Source organism: Paroedura picta, chromosome 3 (genome assembly GCF_049243985.1).
Source record: "Paroedura picta isolate Pp20150507F chromosome 3, Ppicta_v3.0, whole genome shotgun sequence".
In the NCBI taxonomy this organism is placed as follows: Eukaryota; Metazoa; Chordata; class Lepidosauria; order Squamata; family Gekkonidae; genus Paroedura; species Paroedura picta.
This window is the reverse complement of record NC_135371.1, coordinates 108,134,776-108,162,599: the sequence shown is the minus strand read 5'-3', so window position 1 is coordinate 108,162,599 and position 27,824 is coordinate 108,134,776. Positions and strand designations below refer to the sequence as shown.

General features: G+C 43.8%; 1 protein-coding gene across 1 annotated transcript in view; it reads left to right on the top strand.

The window, feature by feature from the left end:
- The window catches only part of DOCK2 (dedicator of cytokinesis 2), a 430,014-nt gene that overhangs the window by 97,646 nt on the left and 304,544 nt on the right, over positions 1–27,824 (top strand). The window contains exons 24-26 of the mRNA XM_077327133.1: positions 4,093–4,163; positions 4,752–4,858; positions 19,728–19,876. Coding sequence (XP_077183248.1) covers positions 4,093–4,163; positions 4,752–4,858; positions 19,728–19,876 — 327 coding nt within the window. The remainder of the gene's footprint in view (positions 1–4,092; positions 4,164–4,751; positions 4,859–19,727; positions 19,877–27,824) is intronic.

The following is a 27,824-nucleotide window of genomic DNA, read 5'->3' as shown; positions in this document are numbered from 1 at the left end:
TTTCTTTCTTATGAAGCTTAAGTTGCTTTAAATATAGATAAAATACATAAAAACAAGATTTGAATTAATAATAATAATTAGGATCACTGGTAACTTTATCAAATACAGTCCTATCTCATGCAGTTTACGTGAGACTAAAATGGTGGTGGTGGTGGAGGAGGTTGTCTGTGGGAAAGACAAGATAATCTTTCATGTGAGAAAATCAGGGTAAACAAATGTGATATAAATAAATCCACTTCATGATGACATTCATGTGATGCAATCTTTAGATGCATGGCACATGTAAAGCAATAACACTTAAGGAGCTTTTAATGTTAAATCTGTACACTGGCTGGAAAAGAAAGGCTGGCAAAATAATTTTATAAGAATTAGAAAACAGGTGGAGGAAAGAGAAATTCAGCTTGTGATGTGTCCATTAGAATTAATTATTTATGGTGAATCTTTACTAGAAATGATAAGTGGATGGCAACATCACCTTTTCTACAAAAACAATATAAAGTACAACCAAAAAAGGGAAGAAAAACATAAGAGAAAGGAATGAGAAAGGTAACCAAAAAGGGTAGAACAAAGATAAAGTAAATAAAAAAATAGCTATGTATGTTCTGGAAATGAAAAAAATACCTATTAACACTTTGCTCCTATAATATTTCGGAAAAACCCTCCTGGGCTGAGCCTATCCAGGTTTGTCCAGCCATCGCTTCTGGTCCAACTGCCAATCAGGCGGTGAGTGCTGTCTCCTGATTGGCCGGTTCCCGCTCAGGCCAACCCCCAACAAACCCAGCAATAACTTTCCTCCATTTCATCCCTGGACTTCACTGGGAGCCGAGGTAGCCCTTGCTGGCTATTCCACAAACACTGAGGGCTGGCAGGTGCTCCCAGGGATCCTGTTGGGCCACGTATGTCCTGCTTGTGCTCACAGGGACCAGGCTTCCAGGGATGGGGGGGAGGAGGTCCTCCGAGGCCTCTACCTAGCCCTGGGAAGGCACAGCACAGCCTCTCCCCATGTCGCTGGGGAATCTTGGGGCGGAGGGGAGGGCTCACCGTCATTGACATGGGCTGCTTTGGGTTGGAGCCCGGCTTCAGGGGTAGGATGGTGAGAGGGGGGGTGGCCGGCTGCACGCATCCCTCCATGGCCGAGGATCCTGCATCTCATCTGCTCCTGGCTGTGTGGCCCATCGTCTGCACCTGCTGCCATCCCAGCCAGCCAGCCAATGTGATGAGCTCTCATCCTGCTTCTGCTGTTGCGGGAAAGTACCTGGAGAGAGCCATGCCTACTGATGCATGGGGGCCAGGGAAGGCCCCATGCCCAAGCTGCCTCCTCCACGGTGCATCTCCCCCAACAGCTGCCCAGCCTCTCCAAGGGGCTGCCACACTGGCTGGCTGGCCGTCGGCTGGCCCGCCCTCGCCTGGCAGAGGAGGCAAACTTGCTATGCTCAGCAGGCGGCCGCAGGGCACTGCTGCTACTCCTCCTCCTTCACCCTGCTTGCCACATGCCTGGCTGCAACAGCCACACACTCCAGCCCCACCAGCTGCCCTCACCCTGGAGACGGGGCCCTGCGGCCACCCGGCCCAGCCCATGAGTGTGCTCACCTCCACCGGCTCCTTGAGAAGGGATGATGAGGGGAAGGGAGGTAAGAGAAGGCACTCTGCAGCTGGCCCAAGCTTCCTCTCCCGCTTTCTGCTGCCTCCAACCCCACCCATCACCCGGATAGTGCCCACAGTGGGCTTTCATGCTAGTCATATATAATTTGATACATTCAGAGGTGCTAAAGTATCATTTATAACAACAAACGTATTGTTTAGCATATAAATGCCTAATCTCAACATAAATACCAATGCCCATTTATATAAATACAGATTTATTGTCTCCATACGCAAGAAATAATACCTAATGTGTTTCGGTGCTATGCCTTCCTCATACTGTTCTGCACTGGCAGAAACTGCACGGCCTGGTTGCCTCTTCCCGCATCCTTCCAAGGGACCATTTTGATTGGTGCACCCTGTCTGCCCTGGATTTCTGTCTCCAGACGAGGCAGCCAGGGTAGCAAGGTTCTACCGTGCTCTGCAGTGGTGCAGGGGGGTTTGGTCATTTTTAAGGTAAGATTGCATTACAACACAAGTATCAGTGGTGTAATTCAAACTGGACACTCCATTAATTTAGCAAAGACATGCATTAAACTGATCATATGCAGCATGGACCTGAAATGAAGGGGAAAAAGAGAAATAATTAAATATCTTTTAAGAAGCAAAACTAATTTTTGGAATACAATAAACTAGGATAGCTGTTTTATTCACATGGACATATCCACCTATGTAGTAAGTAGTCTCAAACTGGCCACTCACCAAGTGGTGCCAACATGGGCTATTCTTCAAGATGTAAAATATTTCCTTTGCCCATGACTCTAAACTACACATAAAACACGTGATTAAGCAATGAAAATTAAAAACTAGTAATGGTTTTAGAAAAAAGGATATGTAGCCAACTAGAAAAATCTCCTTAAATGGTACAATATTTACTTTCTTACATGCAGTCTGAAATGCTCAAAATGGAATTCAGTTTGAATGGACATTTGGACAGCTGAACCAAACTGGACAAAAATTTGGTAAATGTTTGAAGAAGATGCCTTCTTTGAATATCAGTTCCAGTGGTCCAAATTGGGCCAAGTTCATGCCAAATTATGGCTTTTGAATCAGTTCATGCCCATTCCCATGTATAATGATAAATATGGATAATGTGTTTTGATGATTTGTATATCATACAAATTTGTCCACCTGTACACAGCCCGTGGCGCCACGGGCGCCACGGACTGAATAAAAGAGTAAGGGGTAGTGGGGAGGAGTTAGGGCGGGACCAGTCCGGGATAAAAACTTGGAGGGGCCAATCAGGAGCCGCAAAGCGGCTCCTGATTGGCCCCTCCGAGTGTCAATCCCGCCCCAAGCAGCCAATGGGGAGCCGCGCGAAGCGCGGCTCCCCGTTGCCTGCTTCACCCGCCCAGGGAATATGGCGGAACGGCCTCGCAGAGAGTCTCGGGTGGGGGGTGGGCTGCTCCGCCGGCCGGCAGAAGGCTCCAGAGAGCCTCGGCTGGGGGATGGGCCGGGAAGCCTTCTCTCGGCCGGCGGAGCGGCCTCGCAGCGTCTTAGATGCTGCGAGGCTGCTCCGCCGGCCGGCAGAAGGCTCCAGAGAGCCTCGGGTGGGGGGTGGCCCGGGAAGCCTTCTCTCGGCCCACACAGACCCCTTTCGCCATTGCCGTGCCCTTGCCTGAGCCCTCCTAGTGCCCATTTTATTACTCTTTAAAATGGGCTTATAATCTAGTTGAAGACATAATTGAATAGAAGCAAATTCATCTAGTTTGTTTCAAGGCCCTTCGCAGTCTGGGCCCAGCATACCTGAGGGACCGCCTGTTGCTCTATGCCTTACACTTGGCAGGTGCTAATCTGTCGGTTATTCCTGGCCCCAGGAAGGTCCATCTGGCCTTGACCAGGGCCAGGGCCTTTTCAGTCCTGGCCCGTACCTGGTGGAATGAGCTCCCTGAAGAGCTGCAAGCCCTGCTGGAAATTCTGGCATTCCACAGGGCCTGTAAAACGGAGCTCTTCCACCAGGTCTATGGCTGAGATCAGTACAGACAGGGTGATCTATATAGCCCCTCTTCCGGGAATGTGACAGTTGCTAGTACCATCTGCACCAATCTCTCTCCCACTCCTTTTTTCGAGATAGTGGGATAACTGAGATTTGAGGGTACTCTTTTTTTCCGCCCTCCGTGTATCTCTTGTGAGTTGTTTTAAGTATGTGTGATTTTATGCTGGGATCTTAATTGGGGTTTTAATTGGGGTTCATGGGGTTTTTACGCAGTTGTTGTAACCCGCCTGAGCTGTAAGGAAGTGGTGGGCAATAAATCAAATAAATAAATAAATAAAAATAAATTTATTCTTTGGTAATACCTTGTGGGTCCTTGTGTGTGTTGACTTTCCATCAACTATGTAGACCTGATTCTGAACAAATACATAAATGACTGGGTTACAAGTTCCCAAAGATATTTGAATTTAATTTGCAGCCATTTATGAAATGAACAATGATTTTTTTTTCACATTCAGGTAGCTGCCTTGAAGTATATTCCATCTGTTCTCCAGGATGTAGAAACAGTATTTGACGTTAGGTTACTTAGGTAAGCTAATACTAATAATTCAACAATCTGAAGAATATTAGTTGCCTATGTTTTAGTGTAATACATGGTACTGGCTGACCTATGGTGTTCCCACTGTTGTATTGGTTTCCCACATAGAAGGTTGTATCATACAGCTGTTCTGCAAGTGCAGGCAGAGATCTGTTCCTAGGTTTGCTTTCCCTGGTGGGATCTAGACTAAATTTTCCACTAACTGAAGGATTGGGGTAATGGCTATCAATTGATTCAAACACTTGATTTGTCTTTCATGTTGTTCCTTGCCCCTGGGGAACTGCTGTCTATGAAGTTCAGTGGCATGCAAAGGAAGTAAAAACATTATGTTGCACTGACATAAGTGTTTCATGTGACTGAAAAATTTACTTTGAATCCTACTCAGTTTGAATAGAATTTTCTGATTCATGTATTATGAGGAAGGGACATTCCTATGCAGGTGAAGTGGTTATCTTGTATTAACTGTTCTTAGAAATTGGTTGAAAGATGCATGATAAAAAAGGAATCTTAAAGCTCTTTTTAAAAATATGCCTTATAACTATAATTTAACCCGTATTTTATTCTTCTGTTTATTTGCAGCCAACTTTTGTATGAATTTTACACATGCATTCCACATGATAAGCTGCAGAAGCAAAAAGTGCAATCCATGAATGAAATAGTACGCAGCAACCTCTTTAAAAAACAAGGTAAATTTGTACTTATTTTGGACTACATCATGTTATAGAAGGGTTGAATCTGGCAACTTGCTGCAGTGTTGGAAGGGGAACTTTGTGGTGTTGTCATAAGCATGATGACATCACTTCTGAGGAAAATCTAAAAGTAATGCTTGTAGCTCTAGGAATCTGTGGTTTTATCATAAAGTTTCTGGTGATTCCTAGAGCTACTGTTGTTGCTTTTGGGGTTTCCCTGGAAATAATGTCATTGCACTCATGATGCCAATGATATATTTTTTTACAGTTTTTGTCCTGTCATTGCTTGGAGGGATAGTGTATAAAGGAAGTTCAGGGCAAAAGAGTCCCTAACCCTGACTGTGGGCTTGGCATTGAATTTAATTGAAGGGACAGCTTTGGATTATATTGCTGGTTACACTTATCTTTCAACGAAAAATGCTTTGAGGCCCATATAAAAAGGTGTGGGAATGTAAACAGATTGGGTTACAAGGGTCCAAAAGAACTGGTTTGCTTTTGAGCTTTCCTTCCTTTAACATTTAAATTATGCCACTGAGTGTGGTAGGATCGTCCTTTATATGATATGTATATAGAGATATTCCCCCTTCAAGGATCGCTGCCTTGTTGTGGCAAGGGGGCTTGCGTAGTTCAGTGAAGCTATGAGCTATACCGTGCAGGGTCACCCAAGACGGACAGGTCATAGCTGAGAGCTCTGACAAAAGGTGATCCACTGGAGAAGGAAATGGCAAACCACTCCAGTATCTTTGCCATGAAAACTCTATGGACAGTTCCAATAGGCATAACGATATGACGCCGGAAGATGAGCCCCTCAGGTCGGAAGGTGTCCAATATGCTACTGGGGATGAGCAGACAGCTAGTACGAGTAGCGCCAGAATGAATGAAGCGACTGGGCCAAAGCCGAAAGGACGCTCAGTTGTGGAAGTAACTGGTGGCGAAAAGACAGTCCGATGCTGTAAAGATTTTTATTCCATAGGAACCTGGAACGTCAGATCCATGAATCAAGGTAAGCTGGACGTGGTCAAACAAGAAATGACAAGACTGAACATCGACATTTTAGGAATCAGTGAACTAAAATGGACAGGAATGGGTGAATTTAATTCAGATGACCATCAGGTATACTACTGTGGACAAGAATCTCGCAGAAGAAATGGAGTAGCCTTCATAATCAATAAGAGAGTAGGAAAAGCAGTCTTGGGATACAATCCCCAAAATGACAGAATGATCTCAGTTCGAATCCAAGGCAAACCATTCAACATCACAGTGATCCAGGTCTATGCCCCAACCACTGCTGCTGAAGAGGATGAAGTTGATCAGTTCTATGAAGCCCTACAACACCTTCTAGAAGCAACGCCAAAAAATGATGTGCTTATCATCATGGGGGATTGGAATGCTAAAGTAGGAAGCCAAAAGATAACCGGGATAACAGGCAAGTTTGGCCTTGGAGTACAAAATGAAGCAGGGCACAGGCTGGTAGAATTTTGTCAAGAGAATACAATGGTCATAGCAAACACTCTTTTCCAACAACCCAAGAGACGACTCTACACATGGACATCACCAGACGGTCAACACAGAAATCAGATTGACTATGTGCTCTGCAGCCAAAGATGGAAAAGTTCTATCCAGTCAATAAAAACAAGACCAGGAGCTGATTGTGGTTCAGATCATGAGCTTCTTGTTGCAAAATTTAGGCTTAAATTGAAGAAAGTAGGGAAAAGCACTAGGCCACTCAGGTATGAATTAAATCATATCCCCGACGAATACACAGTAGAGGTGACAAATAGATTTAAGGAATTAGATCTGATAGACAGAGTGCCTGAAGAACTATGGACTGAGGTTTGCAACATTGTACAAGAGGTAGCAACTAAAGCCATCCCAAAGAAAAAGAAATGCAAGAAATCAAAATGGCTGTCTGAGGAAGCTTTACAAATAGCTAAGGAGAGAAGGGAAGTGAAAGGCAAGGGAGAAAGAGAAAGATACACCCAATTGAATGCAGAATTCCAGAGAAAAGCTAGAAGAGATAAGAATGCCTTCTTAAATGAACAGTGCAAACAAATAGAAGAAAACAATAGAATGGGGAGGACCAGAGATCTTTTCAAGAAAATTGGAGATATGAAGAGAATGTTTCATGCAAAGATGGGTATGATAAGGGACCAAAATGGTAGGAACCTCACAGAAGCAGAAGAGATTAAACAAAGGAGGCAAAATTATACAGAACAACTATACAAGAGCGAGCTTAACATCCCTGATGACCACAATGGGGTAGTTACTGACCTGGAGCCAGACATCCTGGAATGTGAAGTCAAATGGGCCTTAGGAAGTCTGAGCAACAATAAAGCTAGTGGTGGTGACAGCATTCCAGTTGAACTATTCAAAATCTTAAAGGACGATGCAGTAAAAGTGCTACACTCAATATGCCAGCAAATTTGGAAAACTCAACAATGGCCACAGGATTGGAAAAGGTCAGTTTACATTCCAATCCCAAAGAAGGGCAATGCCAAAGAATGTTCAAACTACCGCACCATTGCACTAATTTCTCATGCTAGCAAAGTTATGCTCAAAATCCTACAAGCTAGGCTCCAGCAATATGTGGACCGAGAACTTCCAGAAGTACAGGCAGGATTTCGAAGAGGCAGAGGAACTAGAGATCAAATTGCCAACATACGCTGGATCATGGAGAAAGCTAGGGAGTACCAGAAGAACGTCTACTTCTGCTTCATTGACTATGCTAAAGCCTTTGATTGTGTGGAGCACAACAAATTGTGGCAAGTTCTTAAAGAGATGGGAATACCAGAGCATCTTATTTGTCTCTTGAGAAATTTATATGCAGGTCAAGAAGCAACAGTGAGAACTGAACATGGAATCACTGACTGGTTCAAAATTGAGAAAGGAGTCCGGCAAGGCTGTATACTGTCGCCTTGCCTATTTAACTTGTATGCAGAACACATCATGAGAAATGCAGGATTAGAGGAGTCACAAATTGGGATCAAGATTGCAGGGAGAAATATCAACAACCTCAGATATGCAGATGATACCACTCTCATGGCAGAAAGTGAAGAGGAACTAAAGAGCCTGTTGATGCGGGTGAAGGAGGAGAGTGCAAAAGTTGGCTTGAAACTCAACATCAAGAAAACAAAGATCATGGCATCCGGCCCTCTCAATTCCTGGCAAATAGATGGGGAAGAAATGGAGATAGTGACAGATTTTATTTTCCTGGGCTCCAAGATCACTGCAGATGGGGACTGCAGCAAAGAAATTAAAAGACGCTTGCTCCTGGGGAGGAAAGCTATGGCAAATCTAGACAGCATCCTAAAAAGCAGAGACATCCCCCTGCCAACAAAAGTGCGTTTAGTCAAGGCTATGGTATTCCCAGTTGTAATGTATGGCTGCGAAAGTTGGACCATAAGGAAGGCCGAGCGTCAAAGAATTGAGGCTTTTGAACTCTGGTGCTGGAGAAGACTCTTGCGAGTCCCTTGGACTGCAAGGCGAACAAACCGGTCAGTCCTAGAGGAGATCAACCCTGACTGCTCTTTAGAAGGCCAGATCCTGAAGATGAAACTCAAATACTTTGGCCACCTCATGAGAAGGAAGGACTCCCTGGAGAAGAGCCTAATGCTGGGAGTGATTGAGGGCAAAAGAAGAAGGGGACGACAGAGAATGAGGTGGCTGGATGGAGTCACTGAAGCAGTAGGTGCAAACTTAAATGGACTCCGGGGAATGGTAGAGGACAGGAAGGCCTGGAGGATCATTGTCCATGGGGTCGCGATGGGTCGGACACGACTTCGCACATAACAACAACAAAATATAGAGATATTGGCAGTTAAGATGAACAAAGAAGATTCTCTCTCAAGGATTGTGATGGGTGAAAAATATGAGAAAATTGGTCTTCATATTACTTTATGTAAATAACTAGACTCAAAGCTCATTCATAATAATAGGCTTTGAAAGGGTCCTCCCCGTCAACTTCCTGGCAGCTTCCCCTCCCCCCCCATCCAGATGAGTTTCCAGGGGCCTGGCAAACACACCTGGGGCCTCCACGAGGGCCCGGGTGTGCTTTCCAGGCCTTTGGCAAGCACTGCCTCTTCTCCCCTGAGGCTGCATGGCTTCCCGGGGGCCTGAAAAGCACACCTGGGGCCTCTGTGAGGCCCCGGGTGTGCTTTCCAGGCCTTTGGGAAGCGCTCCCTCTCCCACGGCCAGGCCTCTTACCTGGGGCCCTGCAAGTGGAGCAGTGGAGTCACAGACGTGCCTGGCTCTGACAGCCAGGCACACCTGTGAGGCAAGGGGTGAGGGCTTGGTGAGGCAGGGCGGGTGCTGTAAGAGCAGGGCCAATCAGGGTGCAGCTGGCTGCACCCTGATTGGCCATGGAGAGGCCGGACCGTTCGTCCCCAAAGGCTGTTTCACAATTATTAAGAGGCACCAAATGGATAAGATGTGGTATTTATTGTTACAAATCCAAAGTTAGGTACTTATTAGAAGTAGTGGGCAGGTTTGGTTTAATTTAAGAGTATAAAATTAATTTGGAATAATCAATATTATTGGTGAATAATATGTCATTGGAAGACAGGGTAAATATTTTGGCTCATACATGTTTGATTTGGAGGACTGAGAGGATTAGATATTTGGGAGTGTTTGACCCTGAAAAGACAGAAGAAATGTTGATGTATAATTTGGAGCTGCTAATTTGGAAGCTTGAAATTCTTTTGGAAAAGTGATGGTGGTTCAGATTGTCTCACATAGGCAGGAGAGCTACTATTGCAATTCAATCAAGATTTATTTTTCTATTTACAATTATTCCCCTGCATGAACCATGAGAATTGTTTAAGAGGATTCAGTTATTAAAGGTAAAGGTAAAGGTATCCCCTGTGCAAGCACCAGGTCATGTCTGACCCTTGGGGTGATGCCCTCTTGGCAGACTCAATACGGGGTTTTCTTGGCAGACTCAATATGGGGTGGTTTGCCAGTGCCTTCCCCAGTCATTACCATTTTACCCCCCAGCAAGCTGGGTGCTCATTTTACCGACCTCGGAAGGATGGAAGGCTGAGTCAACCTTGAGCCGGCTGCTGGGATTGAACTCCCAGCCTCATGGGCAGAGCTTCAGACTGCATGTCTGCTGCCTTACCACTCTTTGCCACAAGAGGCTCTTGCGCCACAATTATTTTATTTACATAAAGTAGTTGTACATAAAATAATCAGTTATTAATTGATACATTTATGTGCTATGATAAGAAGGTGAGTGTTCCAAAGGACAGTTTGTTTGCTCTGACTATTAGGGGTGAGCTGTTGATGCCTAATATAAAAATACTAGTTTCAAAGCCCCTTTATAAAAAGGGGGTTTGAAAGGGGAGAAGGGGGAAGGGTAAGGGACACGGTCCCACCCACCCCCTCTCCTAGAGGCTCCCCCCGAAAAGCGGCGCCGCAGTCCTCCCTCCGAAGGCGAGTGAGAACGCGAGGTACACTCACCGTCTTCGCGTTGTTCCTGGCCGTTAAAGGTGCGGGCGTGGCCGAGGAGGCCGGGCAGCATGTTGGAGACACGGGCTAGAGAGGCGCGTGCTGGCCAGCCCCCTCCCCGAGGCTTCTCAGCGGCTGTTGGCTGGCTCGGGGAACGTAGCTGCTGCTGCTGCTGGGGCTGGTGGGTCCGGCTGCGGGAAGGCAGCTCAGACCCCGTTGCTGAGGTCCGCTCGTCGCGCTGTGGGTGGAGGCGAAGGACCATGGGCGAGGAGACGCAGGCCCGGAGAGGCGGCGGCTGGGCAGCCCCTTCCCCGACGCCTCTCTGCTGGTTTTCCTTGGGGGATGCCGCTGCTGCGGCAGGCTCCCTCGGGCGGCGGTCCCCAGGGAGGGAGGGAACCCCCGGCAGCCGCGCTTCGCGCGACTGCCGGGGGTTCCCTGGGGCGGCGGCCTGATGCGGTGAGAGGCGCTTTGCGCCTCTCGCCGCGTCAGGCCGGGAGCAACTGCAAGCCACGCTGCGCGCGGCTCGCAGTTGCTCAGGCTGGGAATCGGAGGGACCAATCGGCAGGCGCTTTGCGCCTGCCGATTGGTCCCTCCGATTGTCTGTCATGAGGAAGGGTCCAACCCGGACCCTTCCTCATCACGGACAAAGCCCACCTCAAGGGGGCTTAACGAATTATTTAGTCCGTGGCGCCCGTGGCGCCACGGGCTGTTTAAAGATATTATCAAACAGCATTGTTTGCAGCAATGGCAATATGCTGCCCTAGCTGGCCACACCCGGTAGCAGCTACCTCGGTGAGGCCTGGGCGGCCAGCCCAGATGGAGATAAAGTTCAGTCCAAGTCACTGGGAGTTAATAAGTACAATGTAGAGCAAGGCAAAGAGTAGTCAAATAGTCCAAAGGTCTGAGTCCAGAAAATCCGAGAGTCAACCAAGCCAAAGCACTACCAAAAGCCGTCGTCAGGTCCGAAGCCAGGGGGTCAAGGATTAAGCAGCAGGTCACGATAGCAGAGCCGGTCCAGGGGGTAGTCGCATAAATTGCTTCCACGCTGGCTCTGTCTCCCTAAATGCAGCCCATCTAATGAGCTGCACCTGTAGCATGACTCAGCCCTCCTCTCCCGGCGTGACTCCAGCTGAACCCCATCGCGTCTGATAGCTCGCCTGCAATCTCTGGCTCCTTCTGCGTTCTGTCAGCCCCACACTTTGGCTTCGTCTGAGACGTACAGCCACTTCCTCTGAACCTGAGTCTGAGTTAGACTCCTGTTGAGGTCTGTTATCTGCCAGCTGCTGGGAACATCCCTCCCCCGGGTCCATCTCATCCCCCGGGTCCATCTCTGCTATCTCATCATCTGGCTGGGCTGTTGACCCTGGTTGCTCCGGCAACCCCGGGGAGCCGGGAGGCAGCAGCGGGGGTGTGACAGACAAGTTGGTTTAAAATAATAGAATCATAGAGTTGGAAGGGGCCATACAGGCCATCTAGTCCAACCCCCTGCTCAACGCAGGATCAGCCCAAAGCATCCTAAAGCATCCAAGAAAAGTGTGTATCCAACCTTTGCTTGAAGATGGCCAGTGAGGGGAGCTCACCACCTCCTTAGGCAGCCTATTCCACTGCTGAACTACTCTGACTGTGAATTTTTTTTCCCTGATATCTAGCCTATATCGTTATACTTGTAGTTTAAGCCCATTACTGCGTGTCCTCTCCTCTGCAGCCAATGGGAACAGCATCCTGCCCTCCTCCAAGTGACAACCTTTCAAATACTTAAAGAGGGCTATCATGTCCCCTCTCAACCTCCTTTTCTCCAGGCTGAACATTCCCAAGTCCCTCAACCTATCTTCATAGGGCTTGGTCTCTTGGCCCCAGATTATCCTCGTCGCTCTCCTCTGTACCCTTTCAATTTTATCTACGTCAGCAGCACAGATGGGTAAAGTGTGATGACTACAGTGAACTGACAATAAAAAGTTGCAAATTTTCCATTGGGATAGTGATGTTTTTACCCTTTGGAATCAGTATATTAAAAATTGATATCCATTTACTCTCTTGAAATCAGGCATTCCCATTAAGCAAAACAAGTAAAACTCAAATTCTGCAGGGAAATTTTCTTAATTGTAATGGACAGTTTATTCCAAATTACTGTACAGCTTCTTGAGAGATTTGTCAAATGAATTTTCACATCATCTCTTCTTTTTAAAGCAGAAGTGATCCAGTAGCATAAAAATGTGAAGATTTTAATGCATGCATTGGAGAATTACAGGTTCTTCACAGAATGTATTAATATTTAGAGTACTGTTTGATTAATTAAGAGGATTATTTATGTTGTCGCATTTGAAGAAGTAATATAGAACGTAATGAAGTGGTAACAGGATGCAACTCAAAAACATATTTGATAGCCACAGGAAAAAATATAAAGCTGAAATAATTAAACTAGGAAATATCTGAGAATGTCAAGTGTGCCAACAAATAAAAAATAATAGAAAATATCAGAGACATGTAATAATTAGAGGATATTAATTAAGAATTCAAATGCATTCAGCAATACAGGACTTAGCTAATATAATACAAGCACAATTCTATGGTCTTAGCTAAATTAGCAGATGTTTACACTTATGTTATCTCTGGTATAACACTGACGGCCAAATTTTGCAATATGTAACAGAAACCAACTCAGGTTTTAGTCATACATATGACTGGAAAACTGACTGTCCAAAGCACTCTATTTCTTGATACCTCTCAGGAAAGACTACTTAGGGGTGTGATGAGCTTTTTCTCTTATTATATTTTCCTAAGGCAAACATTCATGCGGGGCTGTGTGCACCATGATAAGGTTCCACAAGCACTCAGTCACATGATCCTGGTACATGTGGAACACCACAGTGGGACAAACAGGCCTCCCCTGTAGCCATTTCCACTTGGGAAAGTGACTAGGGAAGGAAGGCTGCAGACCCTCATTACCCCTGCACAGGGTTGTGAAGCTGCACTGAGAAATTGAGGGTTTTTGAAAATGAGCCCCCGGACCTTACCAGTGTCAGATGCATCATGCACTCTGGCACTAATACGAACCTAGAATATAAAAGGTGCAAGGAATTTACTTTGTATCCTGTAGCCCTCAGACCACCATAAATATAGGATTTCACTGTTACACAAGCTTATGCAGCCATCTAGCCAAAGATGGAAGAGCTTAGAAGAATCACTGGTGAAAACCAGGTCCTCAAAATAATTTTCAAAAAAATAAGGAAAACTGATATCAAGTCTTTATTTTTTAAAATACATGACTGCTCCTCTGCAGTGTTGAAATTAAGCCTAAGATTTCATGGAAGTCCTCCAAAAAGAATGCTGAGTGGCATTTCCACAATTAGCAATCTTTGTCAAAGTAAATCTTCTGGGAAAGGGGAGTGTTCATATTCTGAAAGCTGAATAAGCTTGGTGACTATTTTGACAGCAGCAGTTGCTGACTATTTTATATACTTATTTTAAGTTTTTAGTGGATGTCATCTGTATAAAAAGAGCTAAAACTTTGAGCCTATAGATATAGTGGGAGTGTTGGTTTCTCTTTTGCTTGTGGTTGTGAGTTGGCCAAGTTGTTGTTATAATAAACATTGTTAAAGTGATGTCTGCGATATATTCCACTGGTGATGGAGGTGGGATTCTAAGGCCAGATGGAGCAGCCGAAGGAATCCATTCCTAGACACTGAAGCACTGGCAGAGCAGAATGACAAGGCAAGGCTATATAGAAGAGTTCAACCTAGTGGATCCCAGTTTGTGGGAATGCTACACAGAATAATTGCAAATAAGGTGACGGATGTGGATTCCAAGAGAGCTGTTTTCTTCAGTGTCTGTGGGTCGAAGACTTACAAATTGGCTAAGGCATTGGTGTCCCCAGTGTCACTATCAGCAACTCCTGTTGTGGACATTATGACTGCATTGACTAATCATTTTACAACATGGCCATCTGAACCAGTTTCCCATGCTAAGTGGGAGTCCCTGATTGTAACCCATGTGAAGGCACCAAAATTTCCCACACAAAATCCTAGGGTATTCTTACCTTAGTGCTAGTTAGATCAGGACCCTTGCTCCCAATGAGAGAGAGCTTTTGACCACACATTGGACAGGGCATGGGTGGAAATTTAGAAGTTTCTGCATTGACATCTTTAAGGTTTTGATGTTAATGTTTAATGTTTATTGTTTTAAGGGGCTTTTTAGGGGTTGTACAGTTTTTTATTGTATTATTGTGAACCACCGTGAGTTCGAATGGAGAACAGCGGTATATAAATCTGAAAATAAATAAATATAATAAAAATGTTAAAATCAATGTTAAAACGTTATTCAAGTAAAATAAACGGCAGAAATCTTCAGGAAGAACATGTTGCAGTTGATGTTGTATACACTTAAATATAGTATAAAATATTATTTGTTTATTAAGATGGCTGTAGTCCAGTTGTTAGCAGAACTGCACTCTTCTAAGTCCATAGAAGTTTGTGATTGTAACAGAGTGTAATTTTGTTTAGCACAAGTATTTCATAACAGTAAAGGAGATCTTGTGACAAACATAAAAGCTAGAAGTCCTCAACTGATCTTCATGAGGCTGCTGTTAGTTACAGGTTAAGACACTTTCTTCCTTTGCTGCTTTCCATTGTTCTTTTCATATCGTTTAAAGCTGATGTGATCTGAAGTATTTCACTGCCTTGCCATGGTTAAAGAGCAGCTGACTCTAATCTGGAGAACCAGGTCTGATTCCCACTCCTCAACATGAAGCCAACTGACCTTGAATCAGTTAAAGTTCTCTCAAAAAATCTCTCAGCCCCACTTACCTCACAGGGGAGAAAATGAGAAGTCAATTGTAAGTCTCTTTGAGACTCCTTTGGGTCGTGAAAAGTGGGTATAAAAACTAATTCTTCTTTATCCCTCATCAACTAATTCCTCACTGGCAGTGCCACTCCAGGCACTGGGGTAGCATGGCCTGGTGCTTCCTATGGTGCTACCTTTTACCACGGTGCATGCCACCCACCCTGGATTTCTGAATTCCTATAACGCAGCCGGGGCAGAAATATTCTGCCACATGGGAAGGCAGCACAGGTGTATATGTGTGTTATTTGCACAATCTTGGGATTGTGCAACAATGCAATCCCACCTTTGTGCAAATAAAGAATATGCCCCATTTGGCCCTGTGCTGCCACAAAGCACCGTGCAGCCGAATGGAGCATTTCTTGTCCCTTCCAGGACTTTATAGGCAGGGGAGGAGCCAGGCCTGGAAGGCCTGACTCTTTCCCATCCACACAGGCCTAGCCCAGCATGGCTGCCAATGGCACCAACGGTAGGAAAAGGAATGCAAAATAATCTGCATTCCCTTGCTGTGGGGAGACCAGGGGCCTGATTTGGGCCAGCCCTCTGCTGGTGCTGGACTGGCACTGGCATCATGAGGACATGGGGATTTCCCAGTGTGGAATCAGTCCCCAATGGACACCTGTCCATTCAGCTCCTGATTCCTTTGGTACAGGTAGGAGGATAAAAATGAAAGAAAGTAAATGCAGGCCAGTACGGAGTACCAGTTCCAAAATGGTACCTCCCATCTTGTTATTTGAGAGAAACAGTACCACTAAGAAAAATTCACGCTTGTTAGGAGAGTTACTGTCTGACAAGTGAGAGGAGAAGTCTGATGAGATACATTTTGGAGAACCTACAACTTCACATCTGGTTTTCCTCCTCCGGGAAATTCTTAGTGGAAGGTTGTAAAGGAATAAAGAATATGTAAAGAATAAAGAATATGTAAAGGAATAAAAAGCAAAAAGGATTGCTTTTTATTGTTAAAGCAATCATTGTTTCCCCTACTCATTCAGCTTTGTTTACATGCTCAAAAATTATATTAAGACACCCTGCAGCTTATGATTAGACTATTTTAGACAGTGCCTGTATATCCTGAACATAATTTCAGAGGGGAACTTCGTTGGTCATCAACAGAACAGATTTGACTCCAGTAGCACCTTAGAGAACAACAAATTTGGGGTTTCTCTTAGATATACAAGTAACAAAGGATATACCCAAGTCCTGATAACCTAGTCTGAAGTTGGGAAGGGTGCTACAGGATGCATTGTAGCTCTGTATCTGATGAACAATATTTTGACTTTCAAAAGCTCATACCCCAAAATCTCATTGGTCTTTGAAGTGCTACTGGATTTTAATCTAACTCATCTTTACCCTTCCTTTCCTCCAAGAAACTGAAGGCTGCATGTGAAATTCCCCCCACACTGTTTTTCTTCACCAGAATTCTGTGAGGTCAGATAGAAGGACAAAGTGTGACTGGCTGGAGCTAACTAGGTAGATTTCATGGCAGAAACTTGAAGACAGGATTAATTAGTAGAATACTCTAATCATTACTCTGTACTTTTGGTTACTAATTCCCACATCCAAAGAAATTGTAAAGTGTATGAGTTTGGGGCTGGGGGAGAGATCAAACCTTCCTGGACCTCAAAGAGAAATGGCTTAAATATGAGACATTGTGTAGAGGGACATTTGTGTAATTGTGCCAGTTCCATTCATTTTCCAGCCCAACTTTATAAACGTTTGGCTGGTTTGATCAAAGAGATCTGAGGCCATTTTCCTTGTAGTTTCTGACAGTGACAATGTTCTATTCATTTAACAGGTGAATACTGCGATTATAACTCGCTTTTATCTATCTCGCTAGCTCCTCCCAAAGGTTTTGTAGCTCCCAGCATTCTGTTTTGCCTTTTTTCTTCATGTCATTTCACAAAGTGCTTTTGAAATCATTCTTAGTTTAAAAAGCAGCATGCTATGGTGGATTGGTGACTGTGGTCTGAGGAAAAACCTGTTTAACTTGGACTAAGAGTAAGTTACTTCTTTCTTCCTGGGAGGAATTTTCTTCACTGCATTAAATTTTTGTCTCATCAGCTGTAGGGGCTGCAGCAGTGAACTCTACAAATAAAGCTTTAGCTACAAAAATAAAATAAAATCACACTCCACTTACTTAATTGGCTTTGTTGTTGTTACAGCTGGGATCCTTATTCCTTTGGCCTTCTATACTAGTATGCTTCCTAATCAAAATCATATATGAAATTTACATACAAAATATTATATGAGCGATTGCATTTTCAGTCAAAAACATAGAAGAAATACATTTCCAAACAAGTTATCTCAAACTTCAGGGGAAAATAATCAACATTGGATTATGTTCAGTTATTAAAAGAGCTGAGGTGGAATGAATACAAATAGCTATGCAAATATTCTAGTAGTATTAATAAAAAGCCTGAATTGCTAATTAAGGCCTAGAAAGATAACAATGATACATGTCATTTTGGAAATATTAAGAGGAACTATGGTAAGGATAGGATTTATATACTGCCCTTTCTTTGAGAACTCTGATGCTTTCCTTCTTACAGGCTTTTGCAACAGTTTGGCCATGCTAAAATTGGTATTAAGTATAATTTGGCTAGTATTATTCAGCAAACAAGCACTGTTTTCTTATAATGCATTTCTTAAAATGTTATATTCTTCAGGTAGCACATTTATGCAGAGTAGTAAAACTGAGGGCAAATATGCCTATTTTCAGATTTTTCAGGAACTTAGATCTCTGGTTTATATACTGAGTGTATTTTGTTCCTCCCCCTCTTTTTGGAAATCAGAAAGCAATAGGTGCAATATACAATATACAATATACAATATATATGACTATTAAACATGGTAGCTGTTTGATATTTGTTTGTTTGTTTGTTTAATTTATAGACTACCTCTCCCAGCAAGCTGGCTTGCATTGGTTAAAATGTCATAACAGGTTAAAACACCCCATAAAACAATAATAAAATCCCCCCAAATCACAATTACAATTTCAATTGTACCCGCAGAGCGGAGAGCCTTGCGGGGGGCATAAGGAGGTAAGCGGTCCTGTAAGTAGGTGGGCCCTAAGCTGTGTAATAGTCTTAAAGGTCAAAACCAGTACCTTGAACTTGATCTGGTAGCAGACTGGCAACCAATGTAGCTGTCTCAGCAAAGGCTGGACATGAGCTCACCAAGGTGACTTAGTGAGGACTTGTGCAGCCGCATCCTGGACCAACTGCAATTTCCAGGCAGGGACAAGGGTAGGCCCGCATGGAGTGAGTTGCAGAAGTCTAATCTGGAAGTGACTATTACATGGATCACAGTGGCCAGGTGTTCAGAGGACAGGTAGGGCACTAGTAGCTTAGTTCGGAGCAGATGAAAAAACACTGTTTGGGCTACATTAGTGATCTGAGCCTCCATGGATATCATCAAAGAGCATTCCCAAATTCCTGCCTAGAGGTGCAGATGTTAGCTGTACCCAATCCAGTCAGGGAAGGCATGCTTCCTGATCCTGTCCCTTTTGGCCCAGCCACAGGGCCCCTGTCCTGGAGGGGTTGAGTTTCAGGTGACTCTTCCTGATCCATCCAGCCACTGATTCCGAACAGCTGGCAAATGACTCTGCGGGAGGGGGGAACATCTGGCCATCCATCCATCAGGAAATAGAGCAGGGTGTCATCTGCATATTGATGACAACCCAGCTCATAACTCTGAACAAACTGAGCAAGAGGGGGCATGTAGATTTTAAGACGAGTAGGGGAGAACACTTCTCTCTGTGGCACCCCGCACGGTAGTGCAAAGGAGTCAGTTAAACTCTCCCCTACCACCACCCTCTGCGACCTGTTCTCAAGAAAGGAGGTCAGCCACTTAAGGGCTGTTCCTCCTATCCCCTGTCAGTGAGGCGGCGGTCCAAAATCTTGTGATCGACCACATCAAATGTGGCCGATATATCTAATAATATGAGAATGTTCAATCTTCTTTGATCCAGTTGGTGCCAGAGATCATCCATTAAGGCAACCAGCACGGTCTCCACCCTATGGCCAGGACGGAAGCCAGACCAGTATGGATATGTGTGAAGGATGATTTTCTTCCCCTCCTTTTGTGTAAATGAGGACAGAATAAAGCATTGCTCAGTAGATGGTAATTCCTTGCCAAATAGGTCTTCTGTTTAGCTGTTCATATTATTTGGCTTATTGGCTTTGATTTAGTGTAAAACATAGCATATTCTTCTGTCTTTATGTGTTGTATCCATGTTTTTGTCTCCCCTGAGGCAATTTTAATCGGAAATGAAAAATGGAATCAGAGCAAATTAGCTTTGAAGAAAGGCGTTGTATGACCCACAGATGAAGCATAAATGTATTTTGCACAGATTGATTCACTGATTCAGCCAATAAGCTTTGTGTGTGGAAGTTACTTTGCTAAATTGCTACGGACATTTCAGCAAGTTGAAAGCATGTCTTCAGATATTTAAAAGATATAAAGAATGATAGCTAGTATGCGCTTAGCTGAAGATACATGTCTGTCCTGAGATTTTAAAAGACGGGAAATCTGAAAAATATTGCTGACTTCACTCACCTTCTAACTAGCAAATTGTTACTTTTAGAATGCAGAGACATTCTGCTTCCTGTCATTACTAAAGAACTGAAGGAAATGCTTGATCCAAGGGAAGAGTCACAGCCACTGTTACACAAGAAGAAGCCTTGTGTCGAATTACTCAACAGCATCCTACAGGTTCTCAGCTGTCAAAATGCAGTGAGTATTGTTGATGCCAATGATTATAAAGATAATTCCATTTGGTAGTAAGTCTGTGCTGATTAAGTAGTAATATATTGATGCTCATGACTCTCATTTGAATTCTAAATGTAAGAGAGTCCTACTGGATTGACATCATTCCTGAAATTCTAGGTGTGACAGTGGTGTAGACAGCAGACATTTTTTCATCTTCTGATTTTTAAGATGATGTACATTGACACTTCATCAGACCTGAAGCAGCTTCATTTTATTATATCAAAGAGAACTGTACACCTTTGTTACAGTATATTGTTGACAGTTTATACACATACCATTCTTTGACAGTTTAGAACATAATGTGGTTTTCACATTTCTCCTTCTCTCTTAAATGCAGTTACCCAGGATTGTTTGAAACTGTGGTTTGTAAACCAGATCTTTGTGTGTGTTTGGCAATCCTGGATAGTCTGCTATAGTTAACACCAGTATTTAATGTGGAATGTTAAAGTAAACCATGGAAAGGAGTGAGTGAATGAGAAATGTGCTTTAGAAATCCTTTGGTCTAAATTTAAAGATATCATAATGGTGCATCTGTATTAATCTACCAAGCTAATTACCATATGTGCTTCTGAATATCTTTAAATAGGACAGGGTCCTATTAAATAAAAGAGTAAGGCCACCTGGGGAGGAGTTAGGGCGGGCCCTGTCCAGGATAAAAACTCAGAGGGCCCAATCAGGAGCCGCAAAGCGGCTCCTGATTGGGCCCTCCCAAGTGTCCATCCAGGGCCAAGCAGCCAATGGGGAGGCACGCAAAGTGCCTTCCTATTGGCCCCTCACCAGGACAGACCAAAATTCCATTCACCCAGCCCAGTCTGGCTGCCAGTTGCTCCTGACCACCAAAGGGAGAGGAGGTCAGTAGGGCTGCCAATGGGGATGTCACTTCCTGTCCTCTAGGGGCATGGTCTATGGGTTGAAGATAATGGTTCCCCATCAAGGCTTTCCTGTCCCAGTCCCCAAGGTCTAAGGGCTAAACTTTCTTCATCCAAATGTTGCCTCAAGGTGCTCACTTAACTGTACTACATGCTAACAATTTTTTTCCACGATGTTATTGCCACGAGGGGGAGATCAGCTCACGAGGGGGAGATCAGTCAGCCCCATGGTCTCTGATAACTTTCAGGAGGACATGCTGTAGCCCCCCCCCCCCCAGAAAGTATCATAACCTCCATCTAAGAACCCTGTCACTCCTCTGTAGTACAGATGACAATGATGTGCAATATGTTACTCTGGCTGTGCAATATGTGCCCCTGCCTGTACACATGGCTCCCCTGTATCATCCCATGCTCTGCTGTATTCTACCAGGCAAATCTTTGCAGATACTGACAGTGTTTGCAGATACTCAGTCCTTCTGCCAAGCCTCTGCTAAGTTCTTTGCTGGATCCTGCCAGCCAAATCAATTGGGCATCCAGCTGTGCGGCCAAGTGCTTGCAGGTACTCTGTATCTCTGTCAATGTATACCCCAGTATTTCTTTCCAGCAGTGAAAGTGACTCTGATCTTTTGTGCTACTGGCTATGTCCACATAATTCTGAGGTGCAAAAAGAAGCACAGATTAATTTATAAAGAGACTACAAAAGCTTCAGTGTAGATGTCAAATGGCAACCAATTGCTCAGCCAACTCATAGATAATGCTATGGTACAAAACTTATCACATGTATTCATTAGCTATAATATAATGTTTTAAATATATGTAATGTGTTAGCCGTAAAAACAGGTTTATAAAAAGAGAATTAATAAATAAATGGCATACAGGAGTGTTATCTGACATTTGGATTTATATTAAGCAATCCAATAATATTTGGTGTAACTTCTCAGTTATATAATACTAGGAAAAAGACGGTTGAACAAAAATTACAAAGAGTGCTAGCCTTCCCCCTCTGACCTGGGCAGCCCCGCCAAGGCCGTGGTGAGAATGCTCGGGGTGAGGATGAACACTGGTAGAGGCTGGCTCCCTTTCCCCCCCTTACCCGGGACTCCCCGCTGAGGCGTGGCAAGGACACGGCGGGGCTGCTTGGAGTGGGGGGGGGAGCACTGGTGAGAGTTCCCTTCCTCCCTTCCTGAACCATGGCCCCAATCCCAGTCCCCTCCCCAGATCACAATCTCAAAGTCAGTCCAGTAGAGCGGGCTGGCACTTCTTCCACATGGAAAAAATTGGAGGGAGATGCAGCCAAGGACAAGACAGCCTACCTGATTGCCTGTTCATTGGATGGACAGCCAATCAGGTAGGCGATGAGTCCCAACTGCTCCCACCACCCCAGTTGGGCTTTATTTATATTACAGATTATAAATCATTTAGTATTTGCCAAAAGTGCCTTCACTGGTTTGAGGTTTACAAATGTGTCCATGTAAGCACAGCTTTTTGAACTAGGTTCAAAATTTAGACTTTCGAGTTCCAGTTACTTGCTTCTCTTTGTTTGGTTATGACCAAAATACATGAAAAAGCTATGTTGCCTGGCTCTTTGTTATCTTCCCAACTTTCTTAACTATGACAGATCACAATGAAAATTATTGTTCAGTTAACCAGAAAAATTCCAATTGTCATCCAGTTTCTGCTTTCAGAACTCAAATGTGTAAATTAGTGGCTAGAAACATGCTGATGAAAATAAGGCTCGCCTCTGTACTTACTAATCACTGGGAGGAAGATGGAAGAAAGCCCATCATATTGCTGGCTCACTGCTGACCCCGCCAAAGTTAAACAATGAGCCTGGTCTTTTGCTGATGCCTCTTCTCACAACAAGAGTGACTCCAAACCCTTTAAGATGCTGTGGAGTGTGATAGTGCTGCCTTGGCATCAGCCAAACCAACAAGATGAATCTTGACGCAGCTTGTAGGGGATGATACCCAACCCATCCACAGGACCAATGGAGCATCTTCCCTTGAATGCCTAGTGTATTGCAGTATGGAAGATATAGTGCTTCATTAATTCTCTGCTTCATTTTGGCACTAGGCTTCAAAGCCCATCCATAAGGGGCCGGGGCAGCCCACCCCCACCCCTCACCCCGCATCACTGGGGAAGCCTGCCTTACCCACCCCTCTCCCGCCCACCCCCCTCCCCCGCAAGTCCCCAGCTTCGGAGTGGGCCTGCTCCAAGGGCAGTATTGAAGCCTGCCCCGCCTGCCCCCTCCCCTGCGAGTCCCCATCTTCGACGTGGGGCTCGGAGCAGGGACACAGCAGGCGTGCTCTGAGGCCCGGGCCGAAGCCTCCCCTCGGCAGCCGCCTACCTGACGCGTCCTGCGGGGAATCTTCAGTCCAGGGGCCAGGGGCCAATTGTTAGCTCCTATAAGCTATCTCGGAATGAGCCCACCATCCTTAGGCTTTTATTTATACCACGGAGCGGTATAAAGATATGGAGGAAAGTGCCGAATAACAGTTTTTATGGCATTGATAAAATTCTGTATAAATGAAAAATACCTGCTCCACAATTGTATTCTTATTCAACTCTATCTAAGAGTAGCCTAAAACTATTCTTACTCTATTAGAGACATTTCATTAAGTAGAAAATGCCAGAGATTTCTTTTGAGATCATTCTGCTTTTGTGATATTGCTAGAGAGAACCTGAAGTAGAACCATGATCTCCTTATTTGTCATAGAGACAGTCCCATTATACATTGATGTGGTAGCTATTCTATTTAAAATATAATTTACAGTGCACTCTTACATCCTTCCAAACACTATTGGGTATAGAAGGGTAGAAATCTGCTTGGGACTCTGATAGAACTGTGCTTAAACTTAGTAATGTATCAGAAGAGTTAACGGGTAGAAAATATCAGATATTATGACAATTACTTGATATAGTAGCTGGCATACCATTATTTCTACAATTCTGTGACTTTTAAGCATTCCCTTGGTAGAATTTTGCAAGTATCTAGTAGAGATAAACTGAGCTGGAAAACTGGTATCATTTGTTGTTGTTTTTTAGGATTCATTTAAACCATCTATCATTTTCTTGTCTGAGAAATTATTTCTTTTTGAATGATTCTAAGATTCTTGATTGTAGACTTAATGAATCTCTCAGTGGGATTGTGCTTAGATTGAAACTCCTGTATGTCATGCTTTCAAAGTCAGGGAATTTTTAATGGCTTCATAGCATATTGGGCAAGCTGCTTAGAAATGCTGCTTGCTGGAGAAATATGAAGATGTGTGATGTTTCTAATGGAAGGGCTTTGACTTAGAGCTTAAGTATACAAGTACAGCAAAATGTATACAAGTACAGCAAAAAGTATACAAAAGTATACTGAACAGGAAAAGAATGAAAGGAAAAGAAACTGTGTCTGATTTATGTGTTGGGATCACAAAGTGAGAACTCACGGAACTTCTTTCCCCACCCAACTCCACATACTTTTCTTCCAGGAAGTAATTTCTCCAAATAAATAATGAAGAATTAAATTCTGGGAAGTATACTCATTTTCTAGAAAGGAAGTATTTATTTTTGAATAAAAATTTTATTTTGAAAATCATAGAAACTAAATATTAACCATATCTAGACTCTGCTTTTCCTGTGTTTTAATACTGGCTAATTTAAGACATATGGCAAGCACCTAAAAATCAAGCTTAGGAACATGATGGTTGAGATGTTCTGTCAATGACTATTGCTACATCTTATGGATTTTTGAAAAAGGAGAGAAAATATATTGCAATATCCTAGTTCTGCTGAGGTTTAACTTTTAAGTCCTGAATTCAATATGGTTAAGTCCCAGGTAAGCCTAAGATTTTAATTATTGGACTTGACCCTTCATCTAAATGGTGGTAAAGGTTCTTTGGGGAACAGCAATTAAAATGCTTCAGCATTTTACAATCCCACCATCCTGCAAAAAAGCTTTGCAGCTGCATTCATTATCTACGTTTATAAATGAATCTAGTAGAATATGAACAGACTTATACACTAAACCTCAGTTGAATTGTAGCTGCCCCTTTGACATCTAAAGTGTAGTGATTTAAGATAATTATGGAGTAAACGTGGTATAGATATTATAGTGTTCTTTCGGTATTCATTTTTATCTATTATGTAATTTTTATCACATATGACTGAATGATATATTTATCACATGCTTGCCTATGATAATGCTAAATTCACTTCCACTAGTTGACAGAATGATGCTTTGCATATAAAAAACATCTAATTATGCTTGCCCTTTATCTTTTTTTTTTAAGTTAACATTTAACTGTTATCCTTAGCTGCTTGCTAAAGCTGTTATTCCCTTCATTATAGTCTTTTTGCTGTTGCATATTGCCTGTATAAAAATATCAAGGGGTTATACCCTCACAACTCAGTTATAGAATTTAAAATAAACTTTTATATTTTTTCCTCCTGCCAAAAAAAAGACAGTTCTTGTGCCTTATTTGGGAACTGTACAAATACAATAGCATTGACCTACTATGTTTACCTGGTTTCAGGAGGGCTGTACTGGTTATGACACATAGCAAGATCCCTGATTATGCATGATTTCGCTGCCATCCAAGGCCTGGCCTGACCCAGGCCCTTGAAAGACCCGCATTAAGGAAGCACGTATTCTTCTGCGGGCCTGGGACCACCATGGGCACAGGTGAGGGCTAGGTTGGGCTAGCCTTGTGCATAATCAGAGGAGCTGAGCCTGAAGGCCCAGCTCCTCCCCCAGCCTACGGCATCACTGCAGGGACACCTATCATCCCTGCCAGCTCCGCAGCTCTGTAGATCTGACAGAGACATCCCCACACCCCCACCATAGTGGGAGAGCAGCATGCTACTCCCCACCATCATGCAGTGTCCCCAACCCCCCCACACACTGATGCGGCAGCGGAGTGCTACTGGTGCTTCCAGCCCCACGTTGCGTGTGTGGAGCCATTGCGTCAGTGCAGCCAGCATGTTTTGGGAGAGCCCCTCCCCTGTGCTCACACAGGGAATGGAAGGGCTTTTTGCCTTGCTGCAACGGAGCGGTGGCAGCCTGGTTAAGATTTATTATTGCTGACTGGGTTGTTTTTAGTTGGGTTCATTGTTTTAATTTTAATGAAAACACTTGAAGTGTTTGTGAAGGTGGCATATATACTTTCTAAATAACAAACTGCATTTTCATCTTCTGATCTAGCCAGGTAGAATGGCCAGTTAAATTATTCTGCATGATTGGGGCATGCATTCTGACTCATTAGGTAGGCTTCCACATGGTAAGGATTTCTTCTCTGCTTTGATTGGTTCTATGAATGTAGAGGCATATGTGTTGGTGAATATACTTCTAGTCATGGGAAGTATGCACAGTCTTCTGTTTGCCCCTCTCCCCTGCAGCAACTCTATACCAGGTCTTGGGGCCATGGTGATCCTGGTTGCCATGGTGACTACCTGACTGTTTTTGATCTTTCTTTCACATATATGTTGTAACATCCTTATTAAAAGTTGAAATAATTATATATAGTTCCTTATTGAATAGAATATTGCCTGTACATTTTCCATAACAGCTCTACAAATGAAAAGACCAGAGACCGTTAGCAAAAAAAAACTAGTCCAGTTCTTAGTCTTTGCCTTCCATCCAAACTCAGAATTAGTTCTATACAGTTCCTCTGCTGTTTACTTTTTGTTCAAAACTTAAATGGTCAAATTTCCATGAAAAAAGAGCTGAGTTATAAATTCTTCAAGCTGGGGCCTTTTGGACAAAATCTAAACTTTAACCTAATTAGTCAGCATATATTATGAGGGGTTCTTTGGGGAAGACGACAACATCTAATTAGAGACCTTTAGCCCTGAGTTGCTCATTAGATTTATTAAGGAAAAAGGAGCGAAGGGGAGGGAGAGGAAGGGAACAGCCTCTGAGGAAAACCCTGTCAGAACCCAGCAGCTGTATATGACAGACCCTTTGAAAATGCCAAACATGCCAAAAGGAATTGGGAAGACTGCCAAACAACCAGATGCTACTTTTGGAAAGCAAGGTACCCCACTGTGGCATCAGGCACTGTAATTGCTGATCAAAGTAAAAGGATGAAGGGTGGTATGCCTAGTGCAATTAGAGTAGGTACGAGCTCATTGTCTGTAAGTTTAACTGCTCGAAGAAACTGGAAATGCTGGTAGTACTGCATGTTTGAATAGGCAAGGTGTGTGTCCAGTGTTTTGGGTGTTTGAATGTGCCTGGGTGGTAGAGCAATGAAAGCTGTATGTGACTACAAAAGGGAGCAATCAAGATGAATGAAGTTTGATGGCAGCTACTGTTGATTGAATAAATAAAGTAAGAAGAGCACAAAAGCTTCTACATTTGGTGAGAACTCTCATAGGTGACAGTTTCGTGAGATGTGAAGAAATGGTTTCATTGAGATGGGTCTATGTAAACATGAGAGGACCTGTTCAGATGCTGTTTTTCTGCAGAACTTGGGATTAATCCTCTCTCCACAAATGGTTAAATTGAGAAAACCTGCTGAATCTTTCCCACATTCTGTTCATTTCTGCATGGTGTCTTATTCCAACTTGGCTTCTTAAACACATCATCTTTGCCTGGCATTGCTCTGCTTGTTTGTTCCCCCCCCCCCCACCTTTCATTGTGCTTTTAAAAGTCTTTTCACTGATGTTTCTGAAAGGAACACTTTGGAAGCATTTTTGACATCTGTGCAATATGCTACACAAGAGAGCCATCTTGGTGTAGTGGTTAAGAGTGGTGGCCTCTAATCTGGAGAGCCAGGTTTGATTCTCCACTCCCCCACATGCAACTGGGTGGCCTTGGGCTGGTCACAGTCATGTTAGAGCTGTTCTCACAGAGCAGTTCTATCAGAGCTCTGTCAACCCCATCTACCTCATAGGGTGTCTGCTGAGGGGAGAAGAAGGGAAGGTGATTGTAAGCTGATTGAGACTCCTCTGGGTAGAGAAAAGCGGGGCATAAAAACCAACTCTATTGTTACATGTCTGCCTCCACGGCCCATTTCCTAGCCTCCTCTTTCTTCTATTTTCCCTGGCTATGTCTTTTT